Source organism: Ceratotherium simum, chromosome 14 (genome assembly GCF_057802395.1).
Source record: "Ceratotherium simum simum isolate JZ-2026a chromosome 14, ASM5780239v1, whole genome shotgun sequence".
NCBI lineage: Eukaryota > Metazoa > Chordata > Mammalia > Perissodactyla > Rhinocerotidae > Ceratotherium > Ceratotherium simum.
The window spans coordinates 37,158,988-37,179,759 of NC_141913.1; the positions used below are offsets into that span (position 1 = coordinate 37,158,988).

At 53.5% G+C, this 20,772-nt stretch overlaps 1 protein-coding gene across 1 annotated transcript in view; it reads right to left on the reverse strand.

Moving 5' to 3' along the window:
• Positions 1 to 375: 375 nt before the first annotated feature.
• Positions 376 to 20,772, reverse strand: part of ZBTB7C (zinc finger and BTB domain containing 7C) — a 284,962-nt gene continuing 264,565 nt past the window's right edge. The window contains exons 3-4 of the mRNA XM_004422517.3: positions 11,806 to 13,032; positions 376 to 1,083 (exon numbers count right to left, since the gene is read on the reverse strand). Of these exons, the coding sequence (XP_004422574.2) occupies positions 432 to 1,083; positions 11,806 to 13,016 (1,863 nt within the window). The 5' untranslated portion in view covers positions 13,017 to 13,032 and the 3' untranslated portion in view covers positions 376 to 431. The remainder of the gene's footprint in view (positions 1,084 to 11,805; positions 13,033 to 20,772) is intronic.

Here is a 20,772-nt window from a genome sequence, read left to right on the forward strand (position 1 = left end):
GTGTCCCTAGGGCCTCTGCCATAGGGTGCGGCTCAATCAGGCTGTGTGCCCCAGGACCCTACCCTCATCCCTGCTCCATTTGGTTTGCCTCTGGCCCAGTCACCCCCCTCCATCTAGCGCCACACAGCTCCTAAGTGCTCCTGGGCACCACTGTGTGGCCTCCTCTGTGGCATGGGCCCATGTGACTGTCTGTGTGAGAGCCAGGGAGACAGCCAGGGAGAGGCCACGCCCTTTGGGAGGGGAAGCCCATCTCATACACCAGCAAAAGGGACGCAGCAGCCTCAGGAGGCCCGGAGGATACCATTGCTGCTAACATTTCTTTTCGTTTTCCCATTGCGATTTGAATTACAAAGTTCAGAACCACTGGGGGGGGCAGGGTGGGCCTGGTGGGAGAGGGGACAGGGCTGCTGGACGGGGTGACAAGGACCAGCCTAGTTGTTGGCTTCAGACATGGAGGCCACGTGGTTGAGGCCGGCGAGCCCGGGCAGGCCGGCCAGGCCCGCGGCCCACGGGTCGGGCAGCGGGAAGTAGGGCCGCGCTGCGGCCACGTTCTCGGCCAGCGCGAAGGCCAACAGGCCGCCCGCGTTCCTCTCGGCCTCCAGCTGCGCGCGCCCGAACAGCTTCATCTGCGTCTCCTCGAACTGCCGCTCCAGCTCCTGCAGGCTCAGCGCGCCCTTGGGCGCCGCCAGGAAGTGCTTGGCGGGGCTGGGGCCCGGGAGGCACATGGCGGCCCCACCCAGGTGGCCGCCCACCTCGCCCAGCGCGGGCGGCATCACGAAGGCCGCCTTCTCGGGCGCCGGGCCTCCGGGCCCGAAGAGCAGGCTGGCGGCCCTCCAGGCGGCGGGCTTGCGGCCGCGCCGGGGCCGCGCCATGCGGCAGCTCTGGCGCTTGATGTGGCGGTGCAGGTGGTCGGAGCGCGTGAAGCTCTTGTAGCAGAACTCGCACTGGTAGGGCCGCACGCCCGTGTGGATGCGCATGTGGTTCTTGAGGTCGTAGTTGTGCACGAACTTGGCATTGCAGTGGATGCACAGGTAGGGCCGCTCCCCCGTGTGCTTCCGCATATGGATCTTCAGCTTGTCCTGCCTGCAATGCAGAGCTGGGAGTCAGTCCCCCCACGGAACACCAGGAGCCATTCCTAACCCTCGGCTCCCTCTTCCTCCCAGAACCTGCTAGGGCTCCCTATTGCCGTGGTGTCAAACCCCGGGAATGGCACCCATGCTGGGAGTCACCTTCAATGGCTGCCTCACCCCAACAGGTGTGGCTGCTCACCTGGATTAGAGGGCTGGAGAAGGAGCAGTGTCCTGAAAGGCCTCCTGCACTCCAGAACTCCTTTTACACATCAGCTCGGAGCAATGAAGGTCCTACTCTTCAGGGGCCTGGCTCACAGACTGGGAAATAGACTTGCTGGGGACATAGGCCCCTGAAAGTCAGCAGTCTGTCCTTAGTCCTCCGATGGAGCAGCAACTTCTGATACTGCATTGCACCTTAATCTCGTGCCCACTCTCTCCAAGCAACAGTCTTCCCTCCCGGTTCATCCTGTGCTTTTGCCCAGAGCCCCTGGTCCCATCCCAGCTCCTGGGCTGTTGAGATCTGTCTGTCCTCAGCGCTAATCTGGGAGGTTTCAGAGCCCAGCACACCTTGTTCACGTCTCCTGCACTGTGGTTTCTTATCCCAAGCCCTGGGCTCTCCTTTTCGGAGGATTCCAGGGTTCACAAAAGAGCCAGGTGCAACAAGAATGCAGCCTAATCTGGGGCAAAGCTTTTCAGGATTTAAGCGGTATTATTCAGAGGTAAGGTATGGTGTAGGCGTGGGGCTCCCACTGGGGGTGAGGGAGCCCCTGCTCCAGCTGCAGACTCACCACTAACATACTGGGTGACCTTAGGAAGTTACTTAACCTCTCTGCACAGAGCTGAACCTAGCACTAGACATCAGTTCCTATTGTCCAGGGCTGATGGGAAGAATCTGGGTTTGTGTTGAGCAAGATTCAACACACCTCCTGGTGGTCTTGAAAGGAAAACGGATATCACGGAGTTGTTTTCCCAAAGACTGAGCGCTGGGTGAACCAGCTGAAGGAGCCTTTCAGCCTGGCTGAGGTGGAGTCAGCTGTGCTGCAAGAACTCTCAGGATCCTTCTACAGCCTTCCGTAGCCAGGCCCGGCAGGCCGGGAAGCTCTGTGTCCCGTCTCCCACCCCGCAGGTGTGGCTTGGGTGGAGTGTCTGCCTGTAATTTTTGGCTCGGGTTTGAGGTTGGAGCAGATGTGGAGCCCTGATGTCCTCCCTAGAATGGCCGGATTTAAACCATGCTCAACATAACCCCAGGACAGTTGGAGCATGTCCTGGTCGCCTGGTGTCCCCTGGCCGCTAGAGGTCTCTCTGACTCTCATTTTCAGGCTGATTCTCCAGGGCTGGGGCAGGAGAGAAAAGGATGTTTGTGTGTACAGTGGCAGGGGCCAGGAGAGGAGGACCAGAAAGGACAGCTCTGCCCCGCACACCTGTGCTCAAGGGAAGGCTGGAGGGCACCTGGGGGGTGGAGATGGGGGTGGGGAGTGGGATGGACCCGGTGGGGGTGGGGTAAGGAAGTGCTGCTGCCCAAGCTGGCTGGTGTCCTGGCACACCAGACCCTCCTCTCTTCCACATCCTCCTGCCCCTGCCCCTCCCACAACCCACCTGCCGACTCCAGGCTGCATAGTACCCTACTGTGACATCCCATACCCCCTCCTCCTGCCAGCAGGCTGCCCTTATGGTATCTGTAACCCACATTTCATCCAGGTGATAGGTTTTGGAGTAGGAAAAGGTCTTAGAGAGCACCCAGGCCAGTGGTTCTCAAACTCAAGCATGCATCACAACCGTTATCAGGGCTTGATGAGACCGAGGGCTGCGCCCACACTCGGAGATTCTAACGCAGCAGGTCTGGGGAAGAAGGGCAGAGAATTTGCATTTCTAACAAGTTGCCAGTTGCTGCTGATGCTGCCTGTCCACGGACCACTTTGAGAACCACTGGCCTAGGCTAGTCCTTCATTCTGCAGATGGGCAAACTGAGGCCCAGGGAGGGGAACTGGCCGAGGTCACCCAGAGGGTAATGGCAGAGCTGGGATTAGAACTCAGGCCTGTTGGCTCCTGGCCCAGGCCTCTTTCCTCACCACTGTAGGGGTCGGGGGATAGGGCTGTCTGCACCCCTATAGTGATGCTATATGGTCCTGACGAGTATGGGATTTCACACATTCACTCAGGCTCTGATGGAAACACTGATGTGAGGTGGTCAGCTAGGCTCACTCACCAGGGCCTGGAGGAGGGCTCAGCTCAGAGTCATCAGTGGGGCTTTAAATCCATCAGCTCATTTAAATTCCTCACCACAACCTTATAAGGCAGATTTTAAAAAATTCACTATTACATATAATTGACCCCGAGGCTCACCCTCAAATAATGGACAATGCAAACGGTAAATCTTCAAATATCAAGGGCCTATTATAAATACCCACCTCTTCTTCCAAGCTTTTCATTAAGGCATCTAAAATAAATAACATTTCAGCGTCAATTGGCCCGAGTGTAAGTAGTGCTGAGAACATGACTATAACTTCCTTTTATTGAGCACCTGCTATGGGCAGGTGAATACACCTTTTCAATGGCCCTGGAAGGTCCTTATTTACAGGCAAGGTATGGTGTGAGGGTGAGTCCCCTGTTAGGGGGGGTGGGAGCCCCTGTTCTAGCTGCAGACCCACCACTAACTTGCTGGGTGACCTTTAGGCAAGTTACTTAACCTCTCTATGCAGAGCCAAACCTAGGGCCAGACATTAATTCCTATTGTCCAGGGCTGATGAGAGAACTTGGGTTAGTGTGAGCTAGATTCAATACACCTAGCATAATTTCCTCTCTTGGACAGAGAAAAAGTAGGGGCTCAGAGAAGGGAAGCACTTTCCCAAAGGTATCCAGCCAGTGAGGGGCAAAGGGGCCTGGAGGGCTATCTGGGGTGTGGTTTGTTTGCAAGCTATTTTGAGGTTGAGAAAGGGTGGATTTTCAAAACGAGAACTCCCAGCCTGCAGCCTATAAGAGCTTCCTCAGAAAGTGCAGACCAGAACAATCCAAACAGGGCATTGGCAGCCAGCTTTCTGCCTCTGGGGCCAGAAGACTGGGGCACACCATGGGAAGAGCTCGGCCCCGGGCAGAGCCGGCTGTCCCTAATGGAGACTTTTCACGGGAGCAGGGGCGAGGGGCGGTAGAGTGGACAAAGCTCATGAGAAATGAGTCCTGGAAAACAATTAGAGATCATCTAGTTTACCAGGAGCAGTTACCATGTTCTGATTCATGGTCTGAGTCAGCAGGCCCATAACCTGCATTATTAGCAGTATGCTTCCCAGGACCTTGCAAATACTGATCTAATCCAGTTCCCTCACTTTCAAGATAAGGGAACCAAGGACCAGGGAGGGAATGGCTCTCTAAGGTCACACAGCTCTGAGTCCTGTAATGACCTTTCCATGTGGATATAATGTGCATGTGTGTCGGCAGAGCTGGGCCCAGGGCGAGACACACTCCAAGAACTGGACCGGGTCTTAGCTGCCCTGGGCCTCAGTTTCCTGACCTCTAAAATGGGGGTGCTGGGCTGCCCCATTTGACCTCTGGTATTCTGAGAGTGTTTGCGTCTGGGTAATGGGCTTATACCGAATCTCTTTCTGGAGCTTGGATTGGCTGGTTGGCTTCATAGATTCTGGCTCTTCTATCCTTGCTTCTTTACGAATCTGATCTGCTCGTGGAAGCAGGATTAGTGTAGCTGGAAGATGTTCTAGCCTGAATCTCAGAAGCTGAGCTCTTAGGCACTTCCCTTCAGGACTGGAGGTCTGGTGGTCCTCCTTAAAATCTTCCAAGGCTCCCCCTGTCGGATGGCCTTTGTCCTAACTTACCCCTTAGCATGGCTTTCAAGGCTCTTGACAAGCTCACCACTTCCAGTTACAAGATGAATAAGTTCTGGGGACCCCTGGCAACTATAGTGAACAATACTGTATTGTACACTTGAAAGTTGCTAAGACAGTAGATCTTAAATGTTCTCAGCACATACACACACACAAAAGATAACTAGGTGAGATGATGGAGGTATTAAGTAACCTGACTGTGGTAATCATTTCACAATATATACGCATTTCAAATCATCACATTGTATACCTTCAAGTTATACAATGTTATATGTCAATTATATAAGCTGGGGGAAAAAGATCACCCCATCTGCTTTTCCAGTCCCCCGGCCCTCCTGGTAGTACTGCACCCACACACCACATGGATATGCTGTTTGCCCAGCAGGCCACACTCTGGTCAGCTTTGCATCTTTGAACACTTGCCGGCATGAGCTGGATGGCCGGCCCCCCTACTGCAGCGCCTGCCATATTACGGGATGGATGCTTGGCACCCCGGCTCCTTCCCCTTCTGTGCATGTCTTGTGTTTGTGCACATCCAGTGCTCCGTCCTTAGGGTCCCACCAGAGGTCCCAGCCCAGAGGCCAGCGCGCATGCTCCCTCCTTCCCAGCTGTGAGCCCTCGTTCCAGCCCTCCTCCTCCCTGCACCCATCTCTTCCATCTCTGAGTTTACTCTCGCAAACTGCCCTGTCTGAAATGTCTCCCACTCCCACTCCTCCGACTCTTCAAGGTCAAACTCAAGGGCAGTCCTCCACAAACCCTGCCCTGTCCACCCAGGTCTCATCCTCTGCCCTGACCTTCCAGAGCACCTGTGACCTGAACACTGCAGCTCAAGGCGGGTCACCTGAGGGACAAGGAGGGAGCAACAGAAGACGATGTGTCTGCGTCATCCTTTCCTGCTCCCTGATGGCCCCATATGTGCCAGCATTGCCCTCCCAGCAGGTCGTGAGCTCTGGGGGCCGAGTCTCCCCGTCTGTGTTGTCTGTGGCCCCTGCTCAAACACACAGGTGCTCTTGGCAGATGGGAACACTTGTTCAGAGGCCATCTCTGCTGCCTTTATTTCTGTGCATGTTATTTTCAGGGCAGGACCATCACATGTGTTGTTTCCCTTAGCTGACCCCCCGTCCCTGGCTCCTGGAGCCCTGTCTTGCTAGGAGCCCAGACAGTGAGATGATGCAGGAGGCAGCAAATTACTGGGCAAGGAGCACTGGTCCTTGGCTGGTGCAGAAAAGGAACCCGGCTCATGGACATTCCTCTCAGTATTAATTAGCACAGATCAGGTGTTTACTGTGCACCAGGCAGTAATGCCTTATCTCACAGAAGCCTATGAAGTCGGTGTTTCCATCATTCTCATGAGGAAACAGAGGCAAAGAGACGTGCGGTCATGTGCTATGCCTTTCCTGATCTTAGGTAATGTACGAATGGAGTCATAAAACTGGGAGCAACCTTAGGGAATACCTGCTCCAACCCCCTCATGTTTCCCTCAGTGGGGAAACTGAAGCCCAGAGAGGGGAGGAGACTTGGCCAAAGTCACACAGCTAGTTAAAGGCAGAACCAGGCCCTGAACCTGGGCCTCCTGATTACCGCTCCGGGCTTCACTGAGATATGGAGCCCTGTATTCACTCGTGCAGCAGCTCTCATTGTGTACTGGTGCTGCCTTCTCAGCCCTTATTCAGCACGTGGCATGGATGGCACTGGTACCTGCTTTGATAAGAACCTGGGAGGCTTTTCTATTCTGCACGATGCACAACACTGAATGTAGAGTGGGGCTCATGGCACGTTTGTTGACTGACCAATGACCTGCTGGTACAGGGCCAGTGTTCAGATCTCCAAATCTGATGTGCTCCTCTCTTGCCCTGGTCCCCTTGTCCGCCATCTCATTCCTCTACCCGGCACGGGGAAGCCAGCCCAGGTCACATGCCCCATGCCTTGATCTGCATCCCCCCTTCCAGCTCAGAGAGCTCATCGTTGGGGAAGTCGTCCCAGTCCTCATGAGCTCATTCCCTGAGTGAAAGCGAGCGCCGCGGGGCCTCGCCGGGGTGCTCGGCCTCCGCCGAGGCTCCCGGTCAGGATATGCTTTCCCAGCACCATCCGCCCAGACTTCTTGGTAACCTGATGGTCTGAGACAAACTCTCTTCCTGCTGCCACTGCTAATGACATTACATTATCTTAATAAGGTCCCCAGAGCTGCCAGGAGTGGGAGGACTAAAAAGAAAATACAGAAAAAACAGAAAAAGCAGCCAGGCTCCTGGCTGTGTTTGGAGAGCAGACAGCTGCCGGGCGGTCCGGAGCGGTCGGCATTTGGCTTGCACTGGAGCCAGGGCATTGGAGACTGAAAGTTGCGGCTTTAATGGGATGTTAGTAGGGGATCTAGTGGAAACTGGTGAAATCATGGCTCGTCAGAGATGGACTTCTCAGGGTGCAGAGGGTGTCCATTCTTTCCCGGGGCCTCCGGGCGACCTCTGTTGTCTCGGGGGCTGGTCCCTTGGCAAGTGTTACAGTTTCTTGTCTTCACTACGTGCCCCGCCAGACATGGCTGGAGCACCTCTGAGAGCCAGGCTGCAGACGGATGCAGGGGCTAGAGGAGGGAAGATGCCCAGCCATGCTCTCTAGGGGCAACTCTGATAGGCTGCCTCCCCTCAAGGACCCATGCGGCGGGATAGGAGGAATTAAGAGGTGTGTAATGCCTTCACGGGCCCAGGGCCAGGCCCAGTTGGCAGTGATGATGGCTGAGTTGGGGCAACAAGAAAGGGGGGCCACCTGCGATGTGGGTGGGCAGGGACAATACCCACCAAGTGCAGCAGCATCCCTCTGCATGCTGAGAGCACAAATACCGTCTTGTCTTCCCCAGCACACATGCTCCCTGTTCTTCAACACCCGTCCCAGTGGCCACCTCTGCCAGAACCCTGCTGTCCTGACCTTTGGCCCTGGCTTCCAGACTTTCCGGGAACAGAAGGTAAAGGACTCCTGATGAGGAGGGTCAGGGGGAACCTTGGCTCTGCCCTATGACCTGGAGTTGTTCCTGTCTCCCAGGTCGGAGCCACAGACCAGTTTCAGCAGGAGCCGTCTCTCTGTGGCCAGCACAGGCACCAACTGGCCTTTCTCAGGAAGAAATTGGTGACCTTGGACCAGGCTGGGGCAGTGGAAACACAGACTCAGGCACAGGCGGAGGGACTCAGAGTCCAAGTGATTATGAGGTGACCAGACTAGAGGAGGGGACAGCATGGGGCCAGAGAAACACAGTCTGGTTGAAGCCTTTGAGGCCCTGCCTGGGGCTCCAGGGGTATCTCATATCTGGAACAATCGGTGGTGGGACAACTGGTGGGACTGGCTGAAATCTAGAGCCGCCTTGGAAGTGAGGTTCCTGACACCAAGGAATAGACACCACCATAGGCGGGGAGGCCTCAGTCCCTTCTTGGAGACCCACAGAATGAATGAAGCAGCAGGCAGGGCCTTAGGTCCACCCCAGGCCCCTCCACCATGTTGTGGCTGCTGAAGTCATTAGGAATGATGTCCCCATGGTGTGTGGACATTCTGGGAGTTGGCATCTGCGGCCATAACTCGGAGCCTGGGCCAAAGGGCCACCTTGCAGGGGGATGGTGGTCCCCTCCAACATTACCCAGGAGGGATGGGAGGTGGGGTCAGCATCAAGGAGAGAGGAAAGGAGACCTGGCCAGAGAGTAGAAGCTCAGTGGCCATTAAGACTCGGGCTCTAGAAAGGGAAATAGTGCCCAGAAGAGGACTTGAGGGCAGCAGTTCTGGGGTCCCTCAGCCCCGGGGAGTGGCGTGGCCTTGCAAGGGAGTCTGGGAATTCTGAGTCAAAGAGGCAACAGCTGCTGCTTTAAGTGGCTGCTGAAGAGCCTCCAGCTGGGGTGGGAGGGGAGGTGTTATGGATGGTGCTGCAGGAAGTCAGCCCCAAAGAGGTCCCCAAGGAAAGGCTGCAAGGAGACCTGGCTACAGAGAGAGTTATGGGAAACCCCGACCTGGACAGGCCAGGATTGGGGCGCTTGAAGACCGAAAAGAATCCTTGCAGGGCAGCTCGGGGGAGGGGCCAGAAGGGAAGCGAGGAATGAGTGATTCTGAAGAATGTGACGGGAAGGGGGTTTGGGGAGTGTTCAACACGGATAGCCACAGCCCACAGGGCGAAATAAAGTCCTTATGCGAGGAGCCCAGGAACATCTCCTCCAACCTCCCCCACTCTGGGGTGTCTCTGCTCCTGGGAAGGGGGGCACCTAAGAGCTTTTCTGATCTTTCTCGGGAGGGTCAGAGCCCAGTGGGAACCAAGTGAGGGGGAGGTGCCGACGGAGGCTGGAATGCAGCTGCTTCGGCTGGAGACAGGCCTGGGGGCCCAGATGGCTGTTGTTCTGCTGAGCAGGAGTAAACCGGAGGGAGGGCAGGGCAGATGGCTGGACGGCTGACCCTCCCCACGCCTGATCTGGCCTGGAGGGGTGTAAGACTGCAGGCAGAGAGGCCACCCTAAGTGATCATCAGGAATGTGCTGGGAGGGAGGGTTTCTGGAATGCAATCCTCCTATACAACACAGCATCCAGGCCCAAACCAGGAGGCCTACACAGAGAATGCTGTAGTGTCAGGAGGGCGAGAAGTCTGACTGTCTTGACTGACCAAGGTTAAAACTTTCCCTAGGGAAGGCAGGGCCCACAGACCGGCGTGGCCCTCCCAGAAGGCTGTGTGGGAAAGGCCCGGGGGGGGGGGCGGGGAGGGGCGGGGAAGGAAGGGAGATGGGGACTCAGGGTGCTGGGCGGGCTCACTGTGCAGTACCCTGAGACTTACATCCTGTTAAAGCCACAGACCTGGCTGTCCCCTGAAGGAAGAGGTGTCCCTAGTAAGGGGACAGGCATGGAAGTTAGGGAGGAGGACACTGGATGGCAGCAGGGGGCCCTCTGGGCTGACTCAGGGGCTGACTTTCATGTCTGGCCTGTGAAGAGTGTCCCTGTCTTTGAAGCTATCCCCAGGGGCCTGGGCTGGGAGTCACAGGCTGAGAGAGGCCTGGCTGGAGATGAGTGAACTGTACTTGAATTCAGATTATGCTCTGGTTCATCTCCCTTCTGATATCCCCACTTTTGTCAAGCCTAGTTTAGGTGTTCTAACCTGGCCCATGGATCTAAGGAGAATTCAGGAGGAAGCGGGGGCGGCAGGGCCACTAGTGAGGGACACCCAAGGTGGGGTGAATCTCGGGGACTTTGGGTCCAGCTGCTCTGCAGCTATAACAAAAGCAGAGCACCTTGAGGTCAGCATTGCCAGGTGGAAGAGGACACACCCTGGGTATGTGGGGCCCTGCCCCTCTGCACCTGGAAATCCTCCCTCACTGTCAGCCTAAAGCATCTGGGAGAGATTCTGTTTGGGGTTTCCCTCGCAGAAGCAAGGTATGAGGGGTCCCAAGGCCACCTTGGAAACAATCAGTGTTGTCCTTCGAAGCAGTCAGCAGAGGAGCCTGCAGAGCTCTTTCAGCAAAGCCACTGTCACCTGAACATATTTCTGATGCCCTTCTCTGGCCATCTCAAATAGTTTTCAAGCCATCAAAGAGAGTGGGTCTCATTACTTTATATGACTCATCTTGTTTTCCCCCAAAAAGCACTGCCCCTGGTTTGATAAATTCAACCTGATTCAAAAAATTTCACCCCAACTTCAAAGGCCAAAACTTTGGATCCACTGAGGAAAATCAAAAGAACAAGCCCCCAGAAATTCCCAAAGATAAATTTCTAAGAGGATGTGGGGTGACGGCACCACTGGAATAATGTGGGTCTCTCAGGATGAGTTCTTTGATGGGGACAGTGGCTGTGTGGGCAAAGGACCTAGTCTAGTAAGTCGTGGTCACAGGGCAGGTATCCCCCCAGGCTCTGTCTACATCTACACGCTGAAATGACTAAGCCCTGATGCAAGGCCACACCAGAACCTTCCCCACTGTGGACACGGCTGGGAAGGTCAGCCTCACACCAGTGACCACGAACGGCACCAACAGACCATATTTTCCCTAGATGAGGCCCATCAAAAGCCAGCAGTGGACATATCTGACCCCCATCATCCCACCAATCAGTTCTGACTACAAAAGTTGCTGCACAGAGAAGATACATAACACACATTTGCTGAATGGGATGGAGTCTATAAAACATGAAAGGTTTATAATGTATTGATTTCAAATTTCGAATTTTATAACAGCGTAAAGTTAACCCTCTTCCTAACGTGGAGAGTCAAGGGGGAGAACATAAAAGGAGGCCCATCCTTTAGGTCTGACCCAAAAGTGGATTGAAAGGGCCTACAGAGGTCTCTACAGTCTCCTGGTCACAGGTTTTGCTGTCACACATGGACTGGAGTTCAAGTGCCTGCTCTGCCATTTTCCAGCTGTGCTTATGAGTGGCCAACTGGCCACTGAGAACTGGATCGCTCATCCGTGAACAAAGGCCGTGGCACCTCCTCATCTTCCCAGGGCAGGGCTGGGGTATAGGAGAGTATATGTAATACACTGAGGACAGCCCCTGGCATGCTAAACGTGCTCCAAATAAAGTAAAGGGGGTGCAGTCCATTGGGGAGTGTCAAATGGCTTCGGTGGGTCTACAGTGGGGAAGAGGAGAAGGAGGCCAAGCAAGCAAGGTGCCTTAACCAGAACAGCTCTGCTCTGCTCTGCATTGTATCTTGGCCTTCCACCTAATATTGTATTTAAGAACACATTTTAGAGTTCAAAGAGTTGAAAATTACTATACCAGGTCATGCCTCGCACGCCCTCTAGTAATGAAATTGATGTGTGCCTAGGATCCAGTTTGGCCTCCCCTGAAATGGGTCTCTCTTTCCCTCCTGGTCCTCCATGCTCCCCTCTGCTGCCATCACCGTGGCCTCTGGTCCTCCCCCAGCACCCCTGAGGCCCACCACCCAAGGGCTGTGATGCGCACCTGGTGAAGCGGACCTCGCAGATGTTGCACATGTATGGCTTCTCCCCGGTGTGGGTCCTCATGTGCCGCGGAAGCTTCCCAGCCCCCATGATGACTTTGTGGCAGATGGGGCACTGCTGAGAGGCCTTGGGCTTCAGCTTGCGTTCCTCCACCAGCGGCCAGGGTGGAAAGAGGCCCCCCAGATGGGTGGCACTCAGGAAGTTGAGATAGGCACCGTAGTCATTCTCTGCCTTGATGGGGCCCAGTGGCCCCCCAGGAAGGTCCGGGAACATGTCCTTGAAGAAGTCATTAGGGAAGGGTGGCGGTGGGGGTGGGGGAAGCTCTTCCTTCTCCTCCTCCTTGATCTTCCGGTTCTTGATGACCAGGTCCAGTGGCCCACTGTCCATAGGCTGCTCAGGCAGCTGGGCAAAGGCACCGAAGTCCCCTGGCCAGAGGTGTGGGAAGAAGTCCGGGGCAAATGGAGATAAGGAGGGTCTCCTGTCAGGGATGTTGGCTTTGGGGTACAGGTTCTCCCTCAGCAGAGATTCGATGGAGAAGTCCCGAATCACGCCCAGATGGCCAGGGCTGCCAGCCTGGAAGGAATCAGGGAAGTCCCTGGGTGTGTCTGAATAGGCCTTCTCTGTTAGATGGTCTGTCTTGGTAGGGCTTTGGTGGCAGTTGATGTCCTGGGGGTCAGGCAAGTTTTCTTGATCAGCAAAATCCTCCGTGTCATCCTCCTCCTCCTCCTCCTCTTCCTCCTCCTCCTCCTCTTCATCCTCCTCGTCATCGTCATCTTCGTCATCGTCATCGTCCTCCTTGTCGTCCTCCTCCCCCCCATCCCCCCCGGGCTCCATGATCTCCAGGCACACATTCACGATGCACTGGATCTCCAGCATCCTGGCGGCATTGAGGATGTGCTTGACGTTGGAGGCTGTGATGGTGAGCGTGGAGGTGTAGGCGAACTCCAGGATGGCGGCCAGAGCCTCGGGCTGGACAAAATCGATCTCGTAGACATAGGGTTGGCTGGCTAAGGTGCCGGCCGTGAAGAGTTTCTTGAAGTACTTGCTGCAGGCGGCCAGGACGGAGCGGTGGGTGCGGTACTCCTGCTCCTGTACCACCAGGAGCACGTCGCAGAGCAGGCCATCATGTCGCTGCTCGTTCAGGCTACACAGGACCTCACTGCTGTGGTTGGGGAAGGGAATGCCAATGAGCTCGTCAATGCCATTGGCCATGTTCTCAGACAAAGCCCTGTAGGGACACACAGAGAGGGAGACTGGGGTTAGAGGACATGGTCCCAGGAGGGGACACTTAGCTTTGGGACTCTGGACCAGCGAGGCCAGGCTGGTGGGCATACTCAGCCACACCATCCCTGCCTGAGCACACCCCCCACCCCCCTCTAGAAAGCCAGCCCTCCTTCCTCTTAGCTTTTCCAAATCTCACCTGCCATTCAGAGCCCAGCTCATAAGCTGGGGTTTTTCACTATTCCACTGGGCTCTTCCCTGGACTCCTAAGGCCCTGGAGTTAGGCTTCTCATTGGGCAGTTGGTATATGCTATTTAGCGGAGGCTATGGAAGCTTCCATGGGCATAATTTCACCAAATTCCACTTTGTTAACATGAAATTGTGGACCACTGGGATGGACAGCCACATGAAACTCAGCTGCCCAGTGTGCTACGGGAATGGCGTGCACTACTCACAATATCTGGGGGTCAAGGACCAACGGGGGAACGTTTTCTCACAGCTCAGTGCTCCTGCTGGGAATATGCTGTAGTTGATTCAACAAATCCTCTGACTCCTGTAGCAGACTAACATTTTGCATTGACTACTGTTAGGGGCTGAGTTGTGTCCCCCCAAATTTATATGTTGAAGTCCTAACCCCCAGGACCTCAGAATGTGACTGTTTGGAGGTAGGTCCTTTAAAGAGATGATTAAGGTTAAAATGAGATCAGATGAGTGGGCCCTAATCCAGGATGACTGGTGTCTTCATAAGAAGAGGAGATTAGGACACAGACACACAGACAGAAGTCCATGTGAAGACACAGGGAGCAGACGGCCATCTACAAGCCAAGGAGAGATGCCCAAGAAGAAACCAACCCGCTGACACCTTGGTTTTGGCATTTCAGCCTCTGGAACTGTGAGGAAATAACTTGCTCTTGTTTAAGCCCGCAGTCTGTGGTCCTTTGTTATGGCAGCCCTAGCAAACTGATACAGCTACTAGGAATCTTAAAACTGAATTTGTGGCCCATTTTCAGCAAGGGAACAGGGGCCTTGTGGCATATGTTTTGGCTTCTGACCTTACTTCTGGTTTCATCTTAGTTGATGAAGTTTCCCTTCATTTGCAATTCTTGATCGTTTTTTTTTTTTTTTTGTGAGGAAGATCAGCCCTGAGCTAACATCTGTTGCCAATCCTCCTCTTTGTGCTGAGGAAGACTGGCCCTGGGCTAACATCCGTGCCCATCTTCCTCCATGTTACATGGGAGGCCGCCACAGCACGGCTTGACAAGCAGTATGTCGGTGCGCGCCTGGGATCCAAACGTGCGAACTCCGGGCCGCCGAAGTGGAGTGTGCGAACTTAACTGCTACGCCAGGGGCTGGCCCCCCTATTTTTAAATATTGACGTCTTATATATGTGTATATCTTTGAGCCGTTTCACCTATAAATAAACATTTAAATTCAATATTAATTCAAGTGCATTGTTAGTTAATGCATCACGTCTATCTTCTGTTATCCTCAGAGAAACACGGCCCCTGGGAGGAAAAGCCTTTTCTGAGACAGCTTAGGACTGTATATATTATACACAAAGTGAGGCGAGTGATAGCCGCCAGAGGGAGAGGTGCAGGACAGAGGACAACAGGCAGCCCCTCCTTTCAGGGAGCAGAACTCAGAGCCCAAGTCGGCAGATTCAACCTGGACGAAAAGCCACCTCAATTTTTATGCCAGAGGACGTAGAGCCTTCCACTCAGGGCAAAGCTTCATCATGGCCCATGCTTAGATCCTACAAAGGCCTGGCACTTACCCTGGTGCAATTACAGTGGGGATAAAATAAAAAGAAAACCCAAACCTGAAAGCCCCATGCCCCAGTGGGAAGAGCTTTGGGAATCCCCACACATTTGCCTTCTGGGTGTTTCCGCCCTGGGAAAGCAGATGCAGGGTGAGAGGAGGAGCCAGAAGTGCCAGGCCCATGCTGTGTGCCCCGAGGGGGGCCTGGAGGCATCAGGGACCCAGAGGAGCATGCAGGGTGCCCCTCTCCTTCTCTGAGCCTTCCCTGTGCTGTCCCACCTGGGCAGGTGCTCAGGAGGTTTCCCAGGGTGAAGGCCTCACTGCTTTCCTGCCTTCTCATCTTTAAAAGGACCAGGGACCCCACAGGCCATGCATTCATTCCCTAAATAGTCACTAGGTTTCTCCCCGAGCCAGGCACTGCCCTGGGCCCCAGGGATGCACAGAGAGCAAACCAAGAAGGCCCTGGTCTAATAGAGCTTACAGAGACATGACAACTGTGATAAAAATAGAGCAAGATTCACTGAAGAGGATCCATAGATGGCAAATGAGCCGTCTTCTTTGAAAAGATGTTCAACGTCATTAGACTTTAGGGAAATGCAAGTTAAAACCACAATGAGACATCACTAGATACCTATCAGAATGGCTAAAATAAAAAACAGTGACAACACCAAATGCTGACAAGGAGAAACTGGATCTCCCGTGCATTGCTGGTGGGGATGTAAAATGGCACAGCCTCTCTGGAAAACAATTTGACAGTTTCTTAAAAAACTAAATATGCAGCTACCATGTGACCTAGGAATTGCATTCTTGAGAATTTATCCCAGAGAAATGAAAACTTATGTCCACACAAAGACCTGTACATAATGGTCATCACAGCTTTATGCATACTAGTCAATAACTAGAAAGAACCCAGATGTCCTTCGATGGGTGAATGGTTAAACCAACTACACCATGGAGTAGTCAGCAATATACTCAAATGAGCGACTGACACACTCAAAAACCTGGATGAACCAGAGTGAATAAAGCCAATGTCAATAGGTTACAAACTGTATGATTCCATTTCTATAACATTCTTGAGATGACAACATTATAGAAATGGAGAAGAGATGGGTCATTGCCAGCAGCTAAAGAGGGGATGTGGGCAGCAGGGGGCATGGCTATAAAAGGACAACATGAGGGGCCAGCCCGGTGGCGGAGCGGTTAAGTTCATACGCTCCGCTCCGGCGGCCTGGGGTTCACAGGTTCGGATCCTGGGTGCAGACCTGTGCACCGCTCACCCAGCTATGCTGTGGCTGCATCCCACATATCAAGTAGAGGAAGATGGGCACAGATGTTAGCCCAGGGCCAATCTTCCTCAGCAAAAAGAGGAGGATTGGCAACAGATGTTAGCTCAGGGCTGATCGTCCTCACCAAAAAATAAATAAATAAATAAATAAATAAATATAAAAGGATAACATGAGGGATAGCCTCATGGTGATGGACATGTTCTGTATCAACGTCAATATCTTGGTGATGTTGTACTATGGTTTTGAAACATGTTACCATTGGGGAAAACTGGGTAAAAGGTACATGGGATGTCTGTATTATTTCTTAAAATGACATGTGAATTGATGGTTATGTCAAAATAAAAAGTTTAATTAAAGAAATGATAAGAAACAACTTAAATCAATCAATGAATCATCCCCCATCTCTATCATCTGTCTCTCTATGGCAGTGTATGAGGCAGTGGGTCAGGGGGGAGACTACTTTACCCACGGCTGTCAGGGAGGGCCTCCTTGAGGAAATGACATTTGAGCTGAGGCCTGGATGGTGAGAAGGATCCAGTCATGGGACAACATAGGGAACAGTGTTCCAGGCTGTAGGAACAGCAAGTGCAAAGTAGGTAGTCCCACCAAGGTGCCCTGGGTCTGGGAGGCCAAGTTCTGCTCTGAATGGTTCCATTTAATTTGGTTCTTTTCTACTGAAAACACATTCCACTTCTGCATCTCTCTGGGGGGCTCAGATGGACCACAGCTACCTAGATTCCCCTGAGGTCCTGTGTAGGACTCCCCTCCTTCTCTCTGACTAGAGAGGGTGTCCCCAGGCTGTAGACCTCAACCATCGGTGCCACAGAGAGAGCTCTGAGGCTGCCTCCTACCGTCCAGAGAAGGAGAGAACCTTCTGGAGGCTCCCTCTTTCCCTTGCACCCCACAGCTGCTCACTCCTGTAATGGTGGGAATCAGAGGGATGCAGAGGCCTTGGAAACTAGGAAAGTTGAGAAGCTCAAGGCCAGGCAACTCCTTCAGGGCTGCCATGCCTGCTGTGGGTCCCAGGAGGGCTGCTTTGCAGGCAGCTGGGCTGGGGGCCAGCAGGCAGCCCCTCTAAGTCCCCTGTCAGAGGGGAGACCTCAAGTCTGAGCTACTTTTGGTTTTGAACGCTCGGAGCCAGATGCAGTGTGACCTTCTGTGCAGTGAGTAAGGGGATCCGAGGACACTGGTCCCCATCTTCTTGGCCCCTAGCTCCCTGCTTCAGACACTCAGGCCCTATGGGGCAGACTGGAAGGATAGGGCAGGGCCAACCTCAGCCAGTACCTTCTCTCTGCAGGCCAAGTTCCAGCCCTACACAATGGGTTTCCTGAATGAGGAATCAGGATCACCATCTGCCGTCAGGCCTGCTCAGTCTTCACAGTAACTGGGATTTAGCTCCTATTATTATCCCCATTTTACAGGTGAAGTAAATGAGGCACAAAAGGATAAATCACACAGACAGTAAGTTTGGGCATAAAGATCTGAGCCTGAAGTCTGGCTCCCCAACCACGCTCTTAACCACAACCAATCCAGCTGCTGCCTCTGACCCTCAAAGGTAACCAAGAGTGGCCAGTAGCCTCCGCTGTCACCTGAGCGGCCCAGACTTTGGGCACTCAGAGGTGCTCAGGGTGCCTTTGTGGAGAAGGGTGGGAAGGATGTGGGTCAGCAGGGGAGGGTGGCCCTGCCTTCCCAGGAGGGCCAAGCAGGCAGGGGCGGCAGGGCAGGTGAAGTCCTCAGGCAGCCTTGGCCAGCCTCGGGAGCTGGAGTATCAAGAAGACCTCTCCACTGAGCCCCAGGCTGCTGCCTTTCTCAGAGCTAGGGGAGGGGCTCCTCTCAGACCCCTGGGAACATGCCTGCTTGCTCCCCAGGCAGCCTCCCCAGCCCTGTGGAAGTGGCCCCCTTGGTGGTGGTCTTGGCAAAGCTCTGCAGGGGGAAAGAGGAGGAGGGGAGAAGAGGAGATAGAGCAGAGGCTGAGCACAGCTGAATGGGCAGTCACCTGGATGGGGTAACTGGCCACAACACTTCCCTTAGATGTGCCCCAACTATACCCCTGTCCCCTACTCTCCAATCCCCAAACACAAGTCTTGCTCTTCAGCCTCCCTGCCCTTGCTCATGCTGAACTCTTGGCTGGAGAACATCCCACATCTTGCATCTCCAGCACCCTCCGTCTCCAGGAGAATCCCACCCATGCTTCAAGGCCCCACTCAGATGACCCTTTCTTCATCTCAGTTCAGATGCTAGGCCTCTCCAGCCTCTGGTTCTCCTAAACACTTAAAGCCTCTTTTCATTTATTTTATTCTGCCTTGCACTGTAACTAATTTTATATGCTCTTGGCATCTCTGCTAGATGTAAACTGCTTGAAGGCAGACTGTCATTACAATGCTTAATACAGTCTTGGCACATAGTTGGTGATGGTCTGGGGCAGGGGCTCAGCAGCACTGAAATGACAGTTGTGCAGGTTGTTCACTATACAATGGCACCACATCTAAGGGGTAGCAGACTTAAAAATGGCTGCTCCGTGATTCTTGCCTCTTGGTGGCAAGAATTCGTGCTCTCCTGTGGTCCCCTCCCACGTGAACAGGGCTGACCTGTGTATCAATGATTTGTGGAAATGACGGTGTGTGACTTCTGAGGCTAGGTCATAAAAGACCTTCTGGGGGAAGCCGGCTGCCATGTCTGGGGACACTCAAGCAGCTCTATGGCAAGGTTCACGTGGCAAGGAACGATGGCCTCCTGCCAGCAGCCAGCACCAACTCGCTGGCTGTGTAAGTGAGCTGCCGTGACAGTGGGTCATTCAGCCCCAGTCAAGCCTTCAGATGATGGCAGCCCCACTCACATCCTGACGGCAGCCTTGATGAAGATGCTGAACCAGAACCACCTACTGGAGCTGCTTCTGAACTCCCGACCCATAGAAACTGTGAGATAGTAAATGTTTATTCTTGTTTCAAGTTGCTAAATTTTGAAATAATCTGTTATGCAGCGATGGAGGATGAATATGGGGCCCCATTCACTTCACAGACATTATACATTTGTGATATTTATAGTGACAATTTTCTGGCAAATGGCAGATGCTTCAGTCTAAGAAAATCAGTATATTCCGTCACTGTTTTGGTAGATGGAAGTAGATATTTTGAGGAAATGACATCTTTCTAATTCCCATGAAGTTATGACATGGGTAACAGGGTCCTGACCCTCACAGTGACCTTCTCCTCTGAAAAGACTTTTTGTGAATGAAATGAAACTTCGACTCTTAAGTAAAAAGCCAAAATCATTAAAACCCCAGAAAATTAGTTCTTCATGGAGAGCCAAGTTTTCTGGCTTGCTGAGGGCTTATTCCTTTAAAGACAAAACTGTTAAAAAATATTTTTTCAGAGAAAATTCCGACATTCTTTAAGCTTCGCCTTCTTCAGCAGAGGAGATGCAATCCGTTGGACTGTGTGTGGGTGGTCAGTGTCTCATCTGAGCCCACTGAGGAATGGAGGGCGGCTGTCCCCACGCTAAATGTCCCATCTCCTATGCCTTTGGAGCCATGTCTGCTTGGGCCTGGGAATCAGGAACCCATAGCTGTGTGACTTGGGGAGTATCCTCCGCCTCTCTAGACTTCTGTTTCCTCATCTTGTTACTGGATGGTTGTAGGAAATCTGATATCCTGTGTCATAACTGCAAGAAGCTAGATGAGCAAATTGGATCTGGAGATGAGAAGGGGGCAACAGGCTCACGTGACCCTGGACTCAAAGGCTGGTCTGCTCAGCAGCGACTTCTCCACTTCTCACCATCCCTCAGTTTGGAGTTTTTGGGCCATTCCTGGAGGAGCCAGTGGGTGTAACTGCACAGCTGGGGGCTGTTTTTCCAGGCAGGAGGCGAGGGCTGCCACTGGCTTTTCATTGTCTCTTTGGGAAGAAGTGCCCCTCCCTGCACTCTGGGAGCTTCCCTGGTGACCCTAAGATTCCCATGCCCTGGAGGGCCCGCAGACAGCAGTGTCCCAAAGGGGATGCCATGCCCGCCCCCCTTCCCGCCCAGGCCCTCTATCCCCTCCCTCCCATCGCCAGAGCCAGGGCGCTCTGTCTCCAAGAATAACAAGCTCAGGAAAGAGAATCACACACACACACACAAGAAAAACAAAACAAAAGCTCAACAGCTCAGAAATATAAAATATGAACCTCTGCTAGGGAGGGGATAGAAAAAAATAGAGAGATCAGAAATAAAGGGGAGGAGGAAGGAGGGAAAGAGTTGCTCGGAAATGGAGGAAGGAGGTTAAAGAGGAACAATGCAGGGCCAGTGAAACCCTCTCAGTGTGGTCACCATTCCAGAGGATGTGAGGCTTGCCACAGCCTCCCCTGGGCCTCTGCCCTCAGTGGAAGGTTCTAGAGCCCAGGTGTGTCCAAGTGGCCCTGCCTGACAAAGGCAGCACTTCTCATCTCTGGCCTAGATCTATTCAACTGTAACATGAGAAGTTACTCCTCAGGTTCTCTACCTGCCTTCCCTTCTCTCCCTACCAAGAGAAGGGGTCATGCCCTCAGTTAACTCCCTAAAAAGTGGGAGGGGTGCTGCTCTGAGAGGAACAGAGAGGAGGCGGGGGTGGGGCGATGGGAAGGGGCCAGAAGGCCTTTGACCTACAGAAACGCATTGCGGAAACCTGGCTCTAGAAGTCCTCCAGGGCCAATTTCTTGAGGGTGACTTGAACTTTTGTTTTTCTTTGCGTC